Source organism: Eleutherodactylus coqui, chromosome 10, assembly GCF_035609145.1.
Source record: "Eleutherodactylus coqui strain aEleCoq1 chromosome 10, aEleCoq1.hap1, whole genome shotgun sequence".
Classification (NCBI taxonomy): domain Eukaryota; kingdom Metazoa; phylum Chordata; class Amphibia; order Anura; family Eleutherodactylidae; genus Eleutherodactylus; species Eleutherodactylus coqui.
Genome location: NC_089846.1, coordinates 120285174 through 120299366, shown reverse-complemented (window position 1 = coordinate 120299366; position 14193 = coordinate 120285174). Strand labels below are relative to the sequence as shown.

The 14193-nt window shown below is 40.5% G+C and overlaps 1 protein-coding gene across 2 annotated transcripts in view; it reads left to right on the top strand.

Moving 5' to 3' along the window:
* The window catches only part of AFF2 (ALF transcription elongation factor 2), a 520583-nt gene that overhangs the window by 470068 nt on the left and 36322 nt on the right, over positions 1–14193 (top strand). For both annotated transcript variants that reach the window (XM_066581793.1, XM_066581792.1), the window contains 5 exons: positions 399–523; positions 9721–9925; positions 10432–10571; positions 12079–12142; positions 13956–14092. In XM_066581793.1, the coding sequence (XP_066437890.1) occupies positions 399–523; positions 9721–9925; positions 10432–10571; positions 12079–12142; positions 13956–14092 (671 nt within the window). The remainder of the gene's footprint in view (positions 1–398; positions 524–9720; positions 9926–10431; positions 10572–12078; positions 12143–13955; positions 14093–14193) is intronic.

Below are 14193 nucleotides of genomic sequence, written 5' to 3'. Positions count from 1 at the left end.
TGATAAACAAAACCTATCTGGACCTCATTAGGCTAAATAGAATTTATTACTCCGGGCTGGGGTGTCGTGCGTGCATATGAACATGCCCTGTGCATGCAAAAAAGTACAGTTCTATGCGCAGATACGCACGCAACCAAGCCTTGTTCAATGTGCAAATAGGTTGTTCTGAGGCGAGCGCATTCGCACATACGCTTATCTGAAGAAGCCTTAAAAGTTATGCTTTATTCACTTTTCCATATATATCTGGTATCTGGATATGTTAGCCCATTAGGTCCCATAGATAAATAATAATGGGGTTATATGCAAATACTTGTCTATAAAGTAAATACAGAAGTAAGGAGGACTTCAGAGGAAGGACTATTGCAAGATTGTAAAATATTTTCTGATGTCATTTCAAGCAATGTGAAAGCAATGATCTGCAAGTTGACTGCAAAAAGCAACGCTTGGATGAAACCATCGCCCCCTCTCTACTTCCTCCATGCATCTCTCCCATTCCTAGTAGCAGGACGACCAGCACTAAAGAGTGAGTATTTGATGCGCATATTATCATTACTTTGGTATTTATTTGTATCATGTATTTTATGAAAATCCATGCTATGTTGTTTTTTTTAATTGGTCATGCAATTGTATATTAAGTTTTATTAAACGGTTGTATCTCTTCTTCAGAGGTTGTATAGGATAGGTTCATCTATGAACAGTGGTGGAGTAAGGTATCCAAGGCATGCAAATGGGAGATAGAACAATGCCGTTTCAGCACTACCTTCTGGAAAGCAGCTTCCCGACAAGTCAATGTCTGACCTTTTAACAGGTCTTGTAACATGACTGGGAATATAGACCAAAACCAGAGTCTTCTCAGAAGAAAAAGATAACCGTGTACAGATAGCTGGGCCATCATCAGCATCTAGCAGACCCAGGCAGGTGCTGAGGCCCACTGAGCCTGGAGGCCTACTCAGGGGTGGGGTGGATCTGGTCCTCATTCTTTGAGATTAATTGTACCCACATCTTAAAGACATAGATACAAATGACTATGACAACAAAACTGCAGGAAGCTGAGCTCTTCCTGTTGTGCATTCCGACCCCTTCTCTGTTATGCAGGCTGCGCAATGATGTCATCACGTAATCTGCATTGTTCAGCACAATCCTAGCAAGAAGTTGCCAGAGGATGGAGGATGCCATGGGAGAATGATGGCAGTGATGTTAGTTTATATTATTGCTGGGACACAGTGAGGCCTATAAACCACTCAGGGGTCACAACAAGATCTATAAGTGACTCAGGGGGCCCACTGTGACTCTGTTTCCCAAGAGCCCATGTAAACCTGGAGCCAGTCCTGATGGACAGACCGTTTTGGGGGTTTTGCCCCTCATCAGTGTACAGTAGGTTTCTGGTTGGTCAAGTGAGAGGCCTATAACATAGGTGAGGGAGTACAGTTTCTCCTTGTTGAGACCGCGTAGTAGACATGATGAGTCTTATAAGGCCAAAAACATTAAAATGTGTCAGTTTTTGTATCCTTCTTCATGTGGTCATATAATCTATTAAAGATATATTACATGTATGTTCATGTAGCCTGTGCTTAGGGGGCACTGTTTCAAAAAGTTCCTGCGAGAAATATTTGAGAAGCCGCCAATACTAAGTAGAAGGATGTAGCCATGATGGCCGTAAACAGTGCCGAGAGGCTTTCAGACTGGTTCAGAGTGAAAGGCAGGCACTGAACTGGGAATTAAATGGCACCATGGTACAGTTGAGGAGTAGAGTAAACGTGCTGTTGTGCTTTTCCCCGAGTTGGCAAACCCTAGAGAGTAGTTTACAAAAGACAAGGCAATGTGAACTGGAGGGTAGAGGAAAAAAAGCATCCCAGAAAAGCAGTCACTAACAGCCTGGGAGAAATCAGTTCAGAAACAAAGGGCACCTTGTGTACTGGCAGTACGACAGAGTATGAAAACGGAAACTGTGTGGTTATAACCTATGAGACTGAATTCAGTATGCTGCTCTATAGGGCAGTTTGTATTTCCTGTCCAGAGAATACTGGTGTTAGCAAATCAAATCACTAGAACCCTATTTTGGATCAAACTTTGCTAAAAGTTTAGTTCGGCATGAACCTGAACCAAGCATTTAACAAAGTTTTAAGGTTCTACTGGTTCAGTTCGTTGAACACTAGTCCTGAATATTGGTGTATAACACTGTCTAAGGCCTTAGTCAGACGGGCGTTTTTAGCCGCGATTTGCGCATGCGTCCGGCGATTTTATAAAACCATTGCTTTGCAATGGTATCGGACACATGAGCGCTTTTTATGCGCTCGTCCGATAAATTATAGAACAGAAATCGCAGATCGCACCTAAGTGCGATTCCTGTTCTCCTCTCTATATGCGCTCAATGGGGCCGGCGGCAGCAGCGCCGACCCCATTGAGAACATATAGAATAAAAATCATTCTTCTCTGCCACAGCTGTAACAACTGTGGCAGAGAAGAACGATGTTTGCCCATTGAATTCAATGGAGCCGGCAATACAACCGTCTCCATTGAAAGCAATGGGCTGCCGGCAAGCACTGGATGAATTGTCGGGAAGGGCTTAAATATATAAGCCCTTCCCTGCAATTCATCCTAAAATGTGTTAAAATAAAAAAAAATTGTATACTCACCTTTCCGCTGCAGCCGGAGTTCTGCCGCGGCCGCTGTCAGTTCTCCTGAACTGCTTCTCGGCACTATTCAGCCGGCGGGGCTTTAAAATCCCCGCCTGCTGAATGATCTGCCTCTGATGGGTCACAGCCTGACCAATCAGAGGCAGGTTTCACTCACACACCCATTTATGAATTCATGAATGGGTGAGTGACTGCTGCCTCTCATTGGCTCAGCGGGAGCTGCCCCTGATTGGTCCCGCTGAGCCAATGAGAGGCAGCAGTCACTCACCCATTCATGAATTCATGAATGGGTGTGTGAGTGAAACCTGCCTCTGATTGGTCAGGCTGTGACCAATCAGAGGCAACTCATTCAGCAGGCGGGGATTTTAAAGCCCCGCCGGCTGAATAGTGCCGAGAAGCAGTTCAGGAGAACTGACAGCGGCCGCGGCAGAACTCCGGCTGCAGTGGAAAGGTGAGTATACAATTTTTTTTTATTTTAACACATTTTAGGATGAATTGCAGGGAAGGGCTTATATATTTAAGCCCTTCCCGACAATTCATCCCGGGCTCGCCCGCAGCACATTGCTTTCAATGGAGCTGGCTGTATTGCCGGCTCCATTGAATGCAATGCGCTGGACAGCTCCGGCCCGTTTCTAATGAAACGCGGCTAGGAGCAGATTTTCGGGCGCTTTTTCGGCCGATTTTTCGGCGCCGGTCACGCGATTTGCGCATGCGCATCCGTCATGCGATGCGCAAATCGCGCGAAAAAACGCCCATGTGACTAAGGCCTAAGAGCCATAAAAGTCTTGTATACCTCTCTCAGTGTTTTATAAAGGGCTTTTATGGCTCGTAGACAGTGTCATGTACCAGTTTTAGGGATTTTGGCAAATTTCTGGTTCAGTTTGAGCTTGTTCAGACGAAATCAAATTTTTTGCAAATGTTCTGCTAGCTGGCCAAAGTGAATTTTTCAAAAGTTTACTCATTAGTAGAGACTACATATAGAATATCTATTTGGGGATCTATTAAACACTGTTGGAGTTATTACATCTGCTTTTAATTCACAAACTTTTGCTTAAGGGGAGTTTCACACACGGGTTTTGTGGGAGTTTTTCATGCAGTTTTTGAATTCAGAAGTGTTGTATTAAGACCTTCCTTTTTATTTCCCATATCTTTCGAATCCACTTCTGGCCTTGGCTCAACAGTTGCATGCAGGGGCGTAACTAAAGGCTCAGGGGCCCTGATGCAAAATGTGGGCTGGGCCCCCCCTCTATCTGTTTCTGTACCCGTACCCATATCTAAACCATGCTGCACAGAGATATAACTTGAAGCTTCTGGGTCCCAATGCAAAACCTATAACAGGGGCCCCAACTATAATGCTTTATTCATAGTACTGGGCTCCCTATATGGAGAAGAGAGGCCTTATGGACCCCCTAAGGCTCCTGGGCTCGGGTGCAACCGCATCCCCTGCACCCTCTATAGTTACGCCCCTGGTTGCATGATAAACTGTGACAAAATCCTCTGTGAAACCATCCTCTTGAAAAGCAGTATTTCATTAAACCAAAGAAAAGAGCATTAAATCTACATTCTCTGTGCTTGAGCGTTGTCACATTCCACCATATTACATTCAAAGAACCGGGACTGAATTTAATTCATGAGAAGTAAACAATGAAGTTTCCTATTGAATTGTAGCAACCGCAAGGAACTGATGCAAAAAAGTATATTAGGAAATTGTAACACTTTTCCATATTCTGTAAATTGGCTTTATTTGCCCAAACCATTAGATCCCTTTAAAGTGGTCACAATAAGAGTAATATTTCTTTCCTGATGACATTGGAGTAGTGTCCTAAGTGTGCACACATGACAGTGTGCTCTTCCTGGACTGTTTCCTCTGTCTACCCTTCACCCACATCCTGACTGGGGGTTAGAAAACATTTATTCGCCTTGTTGCGGTTTACTCTAAGAATCACTGAGATGTTGGTTTCACGGCTACGCCGGCTGTAACTGCTCCGAGACACCAGATGATATGTATTAAACAGCTGTGCTGAGGAGACACCTAACCTTTACAATTCACCTTGAGAGCTTGTGAATTTCTGCCAGCAGCAACCTTTGCTGGCAATGACTCTGTCGCCATATACAAGTTCCATCTATTAATAACTATGTCACATTATTTAATTTACACCTCATGGAAATCTGTGTCACTAAGCAGAGAGCACAAAGGAACATCAGATAGGATTGCACATTGTAGTTCCAAAGCAGCAATTAAACTGGAGTGTAAAAATTAACACATTTCCTAGTATTCTTTCTATCAGACAAGTAAACAGCTTGACTATTGTAGAAAAACATCTGTTTTACTGCTAGAGATAGATAGATAGATAGATAGATAGATAGATAGATAGATAGATAGATATGAGATAGATAGATATGAGATAGATAGATAGATAATTACATAGATATTAAATGAATGGATGGAGAGATATTTGATAGATAGAAAATAAATGGATAGATAGATAATTACATAGTTATTAGATAGAGATAAGATAGATATATAATTACATAGATATTAAATAGATAAATGGATAGATAGATAATTACATAGGTATTAAATAGATGGATGTCTCTCTCTCTCCCCCCCCCCCCCCCCACTACGCCCCACCGCCCCCCCATCCGAGCACGCTCGGACAAGAAGGCAGTTACTCGAGAAGAGCGATGCTTGCTCGAGTAACTGACCTTACCGTGCGTGCTCATCTGTAATGGATAGATAGATAATAGATAGATGGATAATTACATAGAAATATGAGAGATAGATATTGTCAGGACACGAACCCAGGAGCTCCTGTACACCAGGTGGCACTGTTACCTATTGAGCCATCAGCCCTTTGGACCATTTGCTGTACAAAGGTAGCAAGCAAGTAATGTGGTCAGAGGAAATTCAGTAGAGAGGAGCAGTAGTAGCAGAGCTAGACCAAAGGCAGCAAGCACAATAATCACTCAAAGAGGAAGTGAAAGGGCCAGGCTTTTATAGCACGCTCAATTATGAACAGAGCGAGCTAAAACAGGGACTGGATTGCAGGAAAAGGGAGCAAGATTAAGGTCATGTAGGGGAGCTGTCTAAAGTGCTCAATAGGTAGAGCCGCTACCTGGAGTACAGAAGCTCCTGGATTAAAGGAGAAGTAGATAGATGGATAGATAGATATATAGATAGATAGATAGATAGATAGATAGATAGATAGATAGATAGATAGATAGATAGATAGATATGAGATAAATAGATATGAGATAGATAGATAGATAGATAGATAGATAGATAGATAGATAGGAGATAGATAGATAGATAGATAGATAGATAGATAGATAGATAGATAGATAGATATGAGATAGATATATATGAGATAGATAGATAGATAGATATGAGATAGATATATATGAGATAGATAGATAGATATAAGATAGATAGATAGATATAAGATAGATAGATATGAGATAGATAGATAGATAGATATGAGATAGATAGATAGATAGATAGATAGGAGATAGATAGATAGATAGATAGATAGGAGATAGATAGATAGATAGAGATGAGATAGATGGATAGATAGATAATGAAAAGATTAGAAGTTGTCAAGGAGTTCCATGACTATATAAAAACATGAGTCTGCAGGATTAATGAATGTATATAGGTGATGTCTTAACATTTTCAGCAATTTCTAGTTTTGTTCTCTGCAGTTGTGTAGTAAAGCTGAAGTGCTATTGTGCCTTCCCTCGAGTAGGCAAGCCCTAGAGAGCGGAGCACAGAAGACAAGGTTTCCTTTTTATTTATTTTATTAAAGCGCTGCAGACCGCTCTTTTTGCTCCGTTAAAAAAAAAAAAAACAGAAACCTAATGGGACGGAAGTAAGCTGAAAACTTTCTATCATTGTAAAACCCATTGAAATCAGTAGGGAAAAATGGAAATGTTTATTTTAATTTTACTTTTATTTCTGTGATCCAAAAATGGAATAGAGAGATGGAAAGCTCTAACTAAGCCCAAACACAGAAGTGAACAAGTTCTTACACTAAGTTTAAATAGTTAAGGTGCCTTTTTTTACATCGAGAGTTGAGTTAATGGACATCCTTTGAAAAATCATAAACATATCCCCCAATTTATAAATAAAGTTGAATTGGAGAGCTCAATGACAGTGATAGGGCAGTCGGGAAGTGCATGAAGATATGCATCTTTTAGGTATCATGCACATGGCTGTATTACAGTATTACAGATCTTTCCAAGGACCCCTTCACACCTCACTGTGTCCTCCATTTAGGTGTCCTGTCAGGGCTTCCATTAAAAATAGCATCTATTGATGAAATCTGAGCCATTAATTTAAACTGCAGAAATGGAGACTTGTTCTCTGTTTCATCAGGTTTCTGTTCATTTTTGGCATTTTGTGCTGGAAAGAATAATGTGGTCAACTGTATTATTCTTTCCAGCAAGAAGTGCCAGAAATTTACAGAAACCTGCTGAAATGGAGACCTACTAGTCTTTATTCCAACTATTTTCATTAAAGGGGTTGTCCAGGCTTAGATTACTTCTCAGGGAGAACATATCAATAGTATGGTATCCTCCAGAGCCCTTACAACGTTACTCAAAGACCATACTACTCTGTGCCAGGAAACCATACCACAAGCATGGACTACCGGAGAGGCTCCATGCATGCTGCTCCATACCGTTTAAGGGAGCCTTAATGATCAAATCTATGCATTAAACAAATCAGGTACATGATTTATACATTAGCAGTACAATTTGGGGGCTATTTAGAATCCACTTATTGGTCATTATTCATATAAAACAGCTGCATAAATTATATGAAGCTACTCCCATAAAATCTCCATGCCATGTCTAGCTCTTGCCCGCCCTTAGCTCTCCTACATAAATCCACTGAAGGCGTTTGCGCTTCCTCCGCTGTATTAACTGTTTGTCGTTGCATTTCAATTAGCAAAAACATGTTGGCAAATTAAGTCATTAAACATGTTTAATTATTCCAATAAATTCATTCGCAATTGGTTATTATTGCAATTAAAAACCCATTTTTACAGCAGTTACAGCCCAAAGCAAGTGAACAATCAGCTCCACAATATGTAACAATTAATGTCTGCTAATGATGCCTCCTCTTTCATAAAATGGATGAAAAAGGTTTGTCAGCTCTATAAATCTCTTGGCATGTTGTAAATGCACCGTCTCTCAGGTACTAAGTTTCAATGACCGTACATAATTACGTTCGGTGTAGTAAGGTGAATCATAGCTGTGATATTATAAGAACAGTGTCTGAGCTAATGACTCCTGTGCAGAGTCGTTCTTCACAGCTCTTAGTTCTTATTATGACAGTGTCATCGAAAACAGAGCATACAATGGCAGCTACAAAGCTTATTTACCATATAATGGAAAGTTCTACAATTTCATACTAAGTATATTTTGGGTCTCCGTTTCTCATGTCTGTCACATTTGCCCTGAATGTAAGACGAATCTCATCCAGGACGAACGTAAGGTTGTGTTCACGGAACGGAGGGAAGTACCATATAATCAAAACCAAAGAAGGAAGGGACAACCTCACCCTCACTTCTAGGACAGGACTAGCCCTACCTAAAAGCAAGGTTATTAATTCATTAAAGGCGACCCCATTGTCTCATGCCTCAGCCACTAACTCTACCACCCAAAAGGTAGTACCGAGAGGACAATAATACAGAGCTAATGTAAATCTATAGAGCTAATCACATATTTTTTACGGGCGTTTTTAAAGAACACAGCGTGATCTATTTTTTGCATATTTGCCTCCGTACTTGTATTCTTTTCTATTGGGCAAACGCAGATTAGAACATAATAAAAATACGGAGGCCAAAATTGATGACATACCGATACAAAGTCTTTTGAAACACATCCGTAATATGGATCAATAATATCATGGAAGTGTTTTTATATGCTCGCCTGAAACTGGCCTATGTACTTCTAGAAGATTCAAATCTGCCCTGGTCATGTGATGAACACACAGTGTACAAGTCGTTAGAACACACAGCTCTAATATATGGTACCTACTATAATGAGCAATATACCTGTGTAATTGTCACACAACCAGGACATATTTCGATCCTCTGAAACGAAACCATGAAAGTTCCAATTTAATCACTATAGTACAAGCAAAGATCTTGAAAACTATGAAGAATTAAGACCCAGAAAATATTAGAAAATGACACAACTCTTTCAAATGTAACAATTAGTATAATTTTACACAATACCAAAGAAAAACAAAAAGTATAACATTATTCAGTAATTCCCTTTCCATAAAATAACCACCCACCCTAGATCCTCTGCTGAAGAAGGGAAGGTTAAAAGTGTGATTAGTTTGTAAAAAGTGCCTATTTTCCCTGGCTTAAGTTAATTTCCCACATTTTCATTGTGTTTTTTGCAGCAAAAACCTCATGGCTATATGTTAACTGTAGGTCAATAGGGAGTTATGACACTGACTACAAATAATGCTTTCTTCTTATATGGTCATGTGGTCTGAAGTCTGACCAGCTCAGGTTTTTTGTTCAGTCTCTAGCTATTTTCTCAGTCTGTGTGATCCTATTACATGGACTCTGCCATAGAAACTGCCTAAGGGGAACACAGAGACTCTTGTCACAGTAACTGCTGATGATCACACAACTCCTGTCACACAGTTATAATAGAGGAGATCACAGCTCAACCTACTGACTGTAAACCCATGAGCTATAGTTTATCAAGAAGACTATGAAAGGTAATGATAAATAAACTGTCCATCCAGCAGGCATAAATGGTATAGTTCCTACTGTGCTGTTGCAATTGATGTGAAAATGAAAGCAAAAATCTCACCATCAAACTAGTGTCTGATAAGCATCAGATGGGTGGCTGCCAGACTTAAATACACAGACGACACCACCAGAGTTTGACAGGCAATCAAGTGGGGGGAGGGGGTTGTGATGAAAAAAAGGTGTTTTGCAGGAATGGCCTTATAATTACTTTTAATTATAGAACAGGTAACTTTATTTGTGGAATCTGGTAAACCACTATAAGATCTTTTTGGACATGGTACAATTTCTTCTGATAATTTTTTTTCTAGAGCAAAAAAGGCAACAAAAAAGAGAGAAGAAAAAGTGTTCCCTCCATTGCTTTCACCTTTGGAGGATGAACCCATTCGAAGGCGACACTCCAGTGATAACAGCTCTTTCACTCAGGACAGCAGTGTGACGACTGTGCATGTCCCAGTTACTTCTACCAGACACAAAAAGAGTGGCAGCACAATAACGAACATTAAAGTAAGCTGTGTAAGTATCAGTGTTATTTCTCATACCATTACAGTATCTACAGAAGAGCCCCGGGGGCATAAAGAAAAATAACCTCACATACAGACACTGCTAGAACTTCTAGTAAGCTTCACAGGTCTATTGCTCAGTACTGCTGCATAATGTCGTCCATACTGCTACTACTTCTATGGGTGTGCTTGATAGTTATGTTAATAGCATAAGCAGGCAGTCATCTCTACGTGACTTGCAAAGTGCAGTCTTTGCCATTATGAATGGATGTTGTGCTATGATAATAGTATAGGCTCATTACAGTGATAGCGTGATAATGGTGATGAATGCTACATCTGTAATACTAGGATCTATTTTGATCAATGTAGCGTTGATTATTCATTTATTAATATTGATAAGTGACTTAATTGTTTTCCATCAATCTGTTATTTAGATATTTTTAATTATGCACACTATAGCGGAAAAAATTCCGGAAAGTTTGTATGCAGTAATCATTATCAGGTCTATTGTCTACACAGGAAGAAGATAACAGCAGACCACCAAGCAGTGTCCTTGAGAACATCCAGCATCTTATAGATGCAGATTTATGGTCCTCAATGCCTTCTGTATCCAATGGAAATACAGATGCTCGAAGATCAAAGATAACATTTGATGAAACGTAAGTATTACAATGCAATAACCATATCTTAGCAACTATAAGCTACACTGTGTAGTTAGAGGGTGTGATCCCACTCGGCTTTTGCCTTTGACGATAGGTGAGTCACCTGAACGAGATTTTAGAAAAAAAATCTACATAGATCCAAAATCTGGTGCAAATTTTTTTGCACTGGCATATGCCAACAGGCAGAGGCGTAACTTGAAGCTTCTGGGCCCCAATGCAAAACCGGTAACAGGGGCCCAACTATAATGCTTTATTCATAGTACTGGGCTCCCTATATGGAGAAAAGAGGCCTTATGGGCCCCCTAAGGCTCCTGGGCCCTGGTGCAATCGCATCCCCTGCATCCTTTATAGTTACGCCAGTGCCAACAGGGCATACAGAGCTGTATTCGCTACATATGGGACAATGGAGGCTGAAATACCTCAATAAAAATATCAGCCTCTATTGGAAAGGGAAACATGGCTCCATTTAGAGGATGACTGGTTAGAGGAAATGATACAGATACTGCAAGGGAAGTCTTAACTATTGAACTTGTAACTTTACTATTAGAGTTGAGCGAACGTACTCTGCCGAGCTTGATGCTCGTTCGAGTATTAGCATACTCGATGGTGCTCGCTACTCGAATGAGCATTATGCCGTGTTCGACCCCGCCTCAGTTTTTGGCTCCTCCCCGCAGTGACGTGCCTGTTTTGGCCCCTCCCCGCCGCAACGCAGCGTGTGTGTCAACTGCAAATTTTTTGGTTGGCTGGCTGGGAGATAGAGAGAGAGAGAACAAGAAACAAACAAAAAAAAAAGCTCGGCACCCGGCGGCCCACATACAAAAATGCTCGAGTCTCCCATTGAAGTCAATGGGGTTCATTACTCGAGTAGAGCTCTCGAATCTTACAAAAAGCTTGACTCGAATAACGCGGACCTGAGCATTTGGGTGCTCGCTCATCTCCATTTTCTATGTGTCAACATTTTAGACTTCATTCAGACAGCAATAATGCGGCTGCATGTTAGTGTTCATATTACAGTTAAAAGTCCCTATTAGAGATGAGCGAGTATACTCGCTAAGGCACATTACTCGAGTGAGTAGTGCCTTAGCCGAGTATCTCCCTGCTCGTCTCTAAAGATTCGGGGGCCGGCGCGGGTGACAGGTGAGTTGCGTCGGGGAGCGGGGGGGAGAGAGGGAGAGAGAGATCTCCCCTTCGTTCCTCCCCGCTCTCCTCCGCCGCTCCCCGCCCCCCGCCGGCCCCCGAATCATTAGAGACGAGCGGGGAGATACTCGGCTAAGGCACTACTCGCTCGAGTAATGTGCCTTAGCGAGTATACTTGTTCATCTCTAGTCCCTATCTATTATGATACTGAGAGTTTGAGTCATTAGTCCTGCGGTTGGGCTGAGTCTTATGGTCATAACATTGATTCTAAAATGTAGCTACAAGTCTGATACAAAGTTGCCAATCCTACATATTAATTCCAGCTCAAGGCTGTCTGTTTTCACTGTATTATGCTCCATTATTTCAGGTTACATAATGCTGATTATTACATGCAGGAAGCCAAGAGGTTGAAGCATAAAGCTGATAAATTAGTAAGTGTATCTTCTATATTATTACTGATTTGACGTGGGCTATTTTTTCTGTCAATTAACAATAATTGCTGCCACCATAATTAAAGTTCACCTGACAAGTTAAATACTTGTTTCGTCGCTTGTCGGCTTGCTGCTTGTCTCCTTTTCAGTTGGCCTCACTATAATGATCGCCCTCCCAATTACAGACTAAGATCAATCTAATAAAAGATATGTTTGCATTTCAGTTGAAAACTGGCATCTAAACTGTTGCACAATCTTTTACAAGCGACATACTAAGTTGATTATAATTTAGATCATATTAAAATTGTAATCTGCAATAATATATCTTGATGACATGTCAGTGAGACCATCAAAGGGTTATACAGTAGCTCTGATGCAGTGCTGCTACCATTAAAGTTAAGTGACCTTCCCTTGACTTGCTAACTATTTGTTCTGCCCAGATTCTCATGGTACAGTTTACACCTGAAACAGGGACTGGGTCCAAAAACAGAGATACCTTTCCTTTCCAATTTTCCTCCTTCTGGTACTGTCTTAAGAAACTTTATCAATCTGCCCTATGTTAAACTGTTCTACTATAAAGCTACACATACTTTTGTAGTGTGACAGGTCAGTGTCAATAAGCTCCATAAGCATCAGGCAAGTTGCAGGTAATTTCATAATTGTGTGACTTGCATTCTACTTTCATTTAACTTGAGTTTTTAAAAGTACACTTTGGCCAATTCACCGAATACAGGCAATGGGCTCTGGTTCAGACCGAATTAGTTCCAACCAAGCCTGAACTTCACCAATACTGCTAAAACTGAGCCATAAAAGTCCGGTATACGAGAAGAAAAAAGAAGATAGAAGAAGAAGGAAGAAGAAAGAAGGAAGAGGAAGAATCTTCGAAGATTCTTTTTCACTCTCCTCCTTTCTTTTTTTCTTTCTTCTTCTTCATTCTCCTTCGTCTTCATAGAAGAGGATTCTTCTTTCTCCTTCTTCTTTTAAAAGAAATTTTAGTAGGTTTGGCCAAGAACACTCGCCCAGGGTACACATTTGTGCTTAACTGAACATTTAGCAAAGTTTGACCCAAAACACGGTTTGAGTGTTTCAGTTTGGTCAACACTATTCACCCCAAGACTTTCTCTTCGATACTTCAAAATGCAAAAATTGCAAAATCTTTTTCCATGAAAGTTCCATGGTAGTGGCAGCTGGCTTAATGTAGTTTTCTCATCCAAACAATCCCTTTCCATTTGCCAAATTAGGGCATGTAGACATTATGGAGTTGGATTTCATGAGCATGACCCCACCAATGAGCCAGAATGTTGAGCCACTTCATAAGAGCATTTTGCACTTTGATGAACACAACCCTTCCATGTATAACATGGTTGGCTATTGAATAGCTTTATGTAGCAGCCTGATACAGGGAAAATACATGGCATACAAGCATTCTAAGACCTGGATCCACAACAATCAGCTGATCATCTATTTTTAGAGAAAATATTGGGTCCATGGATCAACTCCTTCAAATGAGACATGAACAAGGGCGTTGTGTTTGCATTATATACAAGCATTTCATTACCTATAGTAACATTCACACAGAAGCTGATATGAAAATAATGTATTTGTTCATTTTCATAGATTAAAATAATTATGTATATTAAAGACACCATTGAAAACCATATTAGAAAAATCCGAAGCCCACGAGTCAGACAAAGACCACTTATCTAAGTTTAAAATTTGCCTGGGCAGTGAAAAGGACGCAGTGTGAATTATTCTAGAGCGGTTTTGTGCATCATAAGCTTTTCTATAACACTATTGTTATGCAATGTTTCAGATAGAAAAGTTTGGCAAAGCTGTGAATTATGCTGATGCTGCCCTCTCTTTCATCGAATGCGGGAACGCTATGGAGCGAGATCCATTAGAAGCTAAATCTCCATACACCATGTACTCTGAAACTGTGGAACTCATCAGGTTAATGTCTATTTTGTGATCATTTTCCTTATCTCATTTCAGTCGTAATTAGAACCTGCTAAGTTTTTTAAAGAAAATAATTTCAGCATAATGATTTGTTC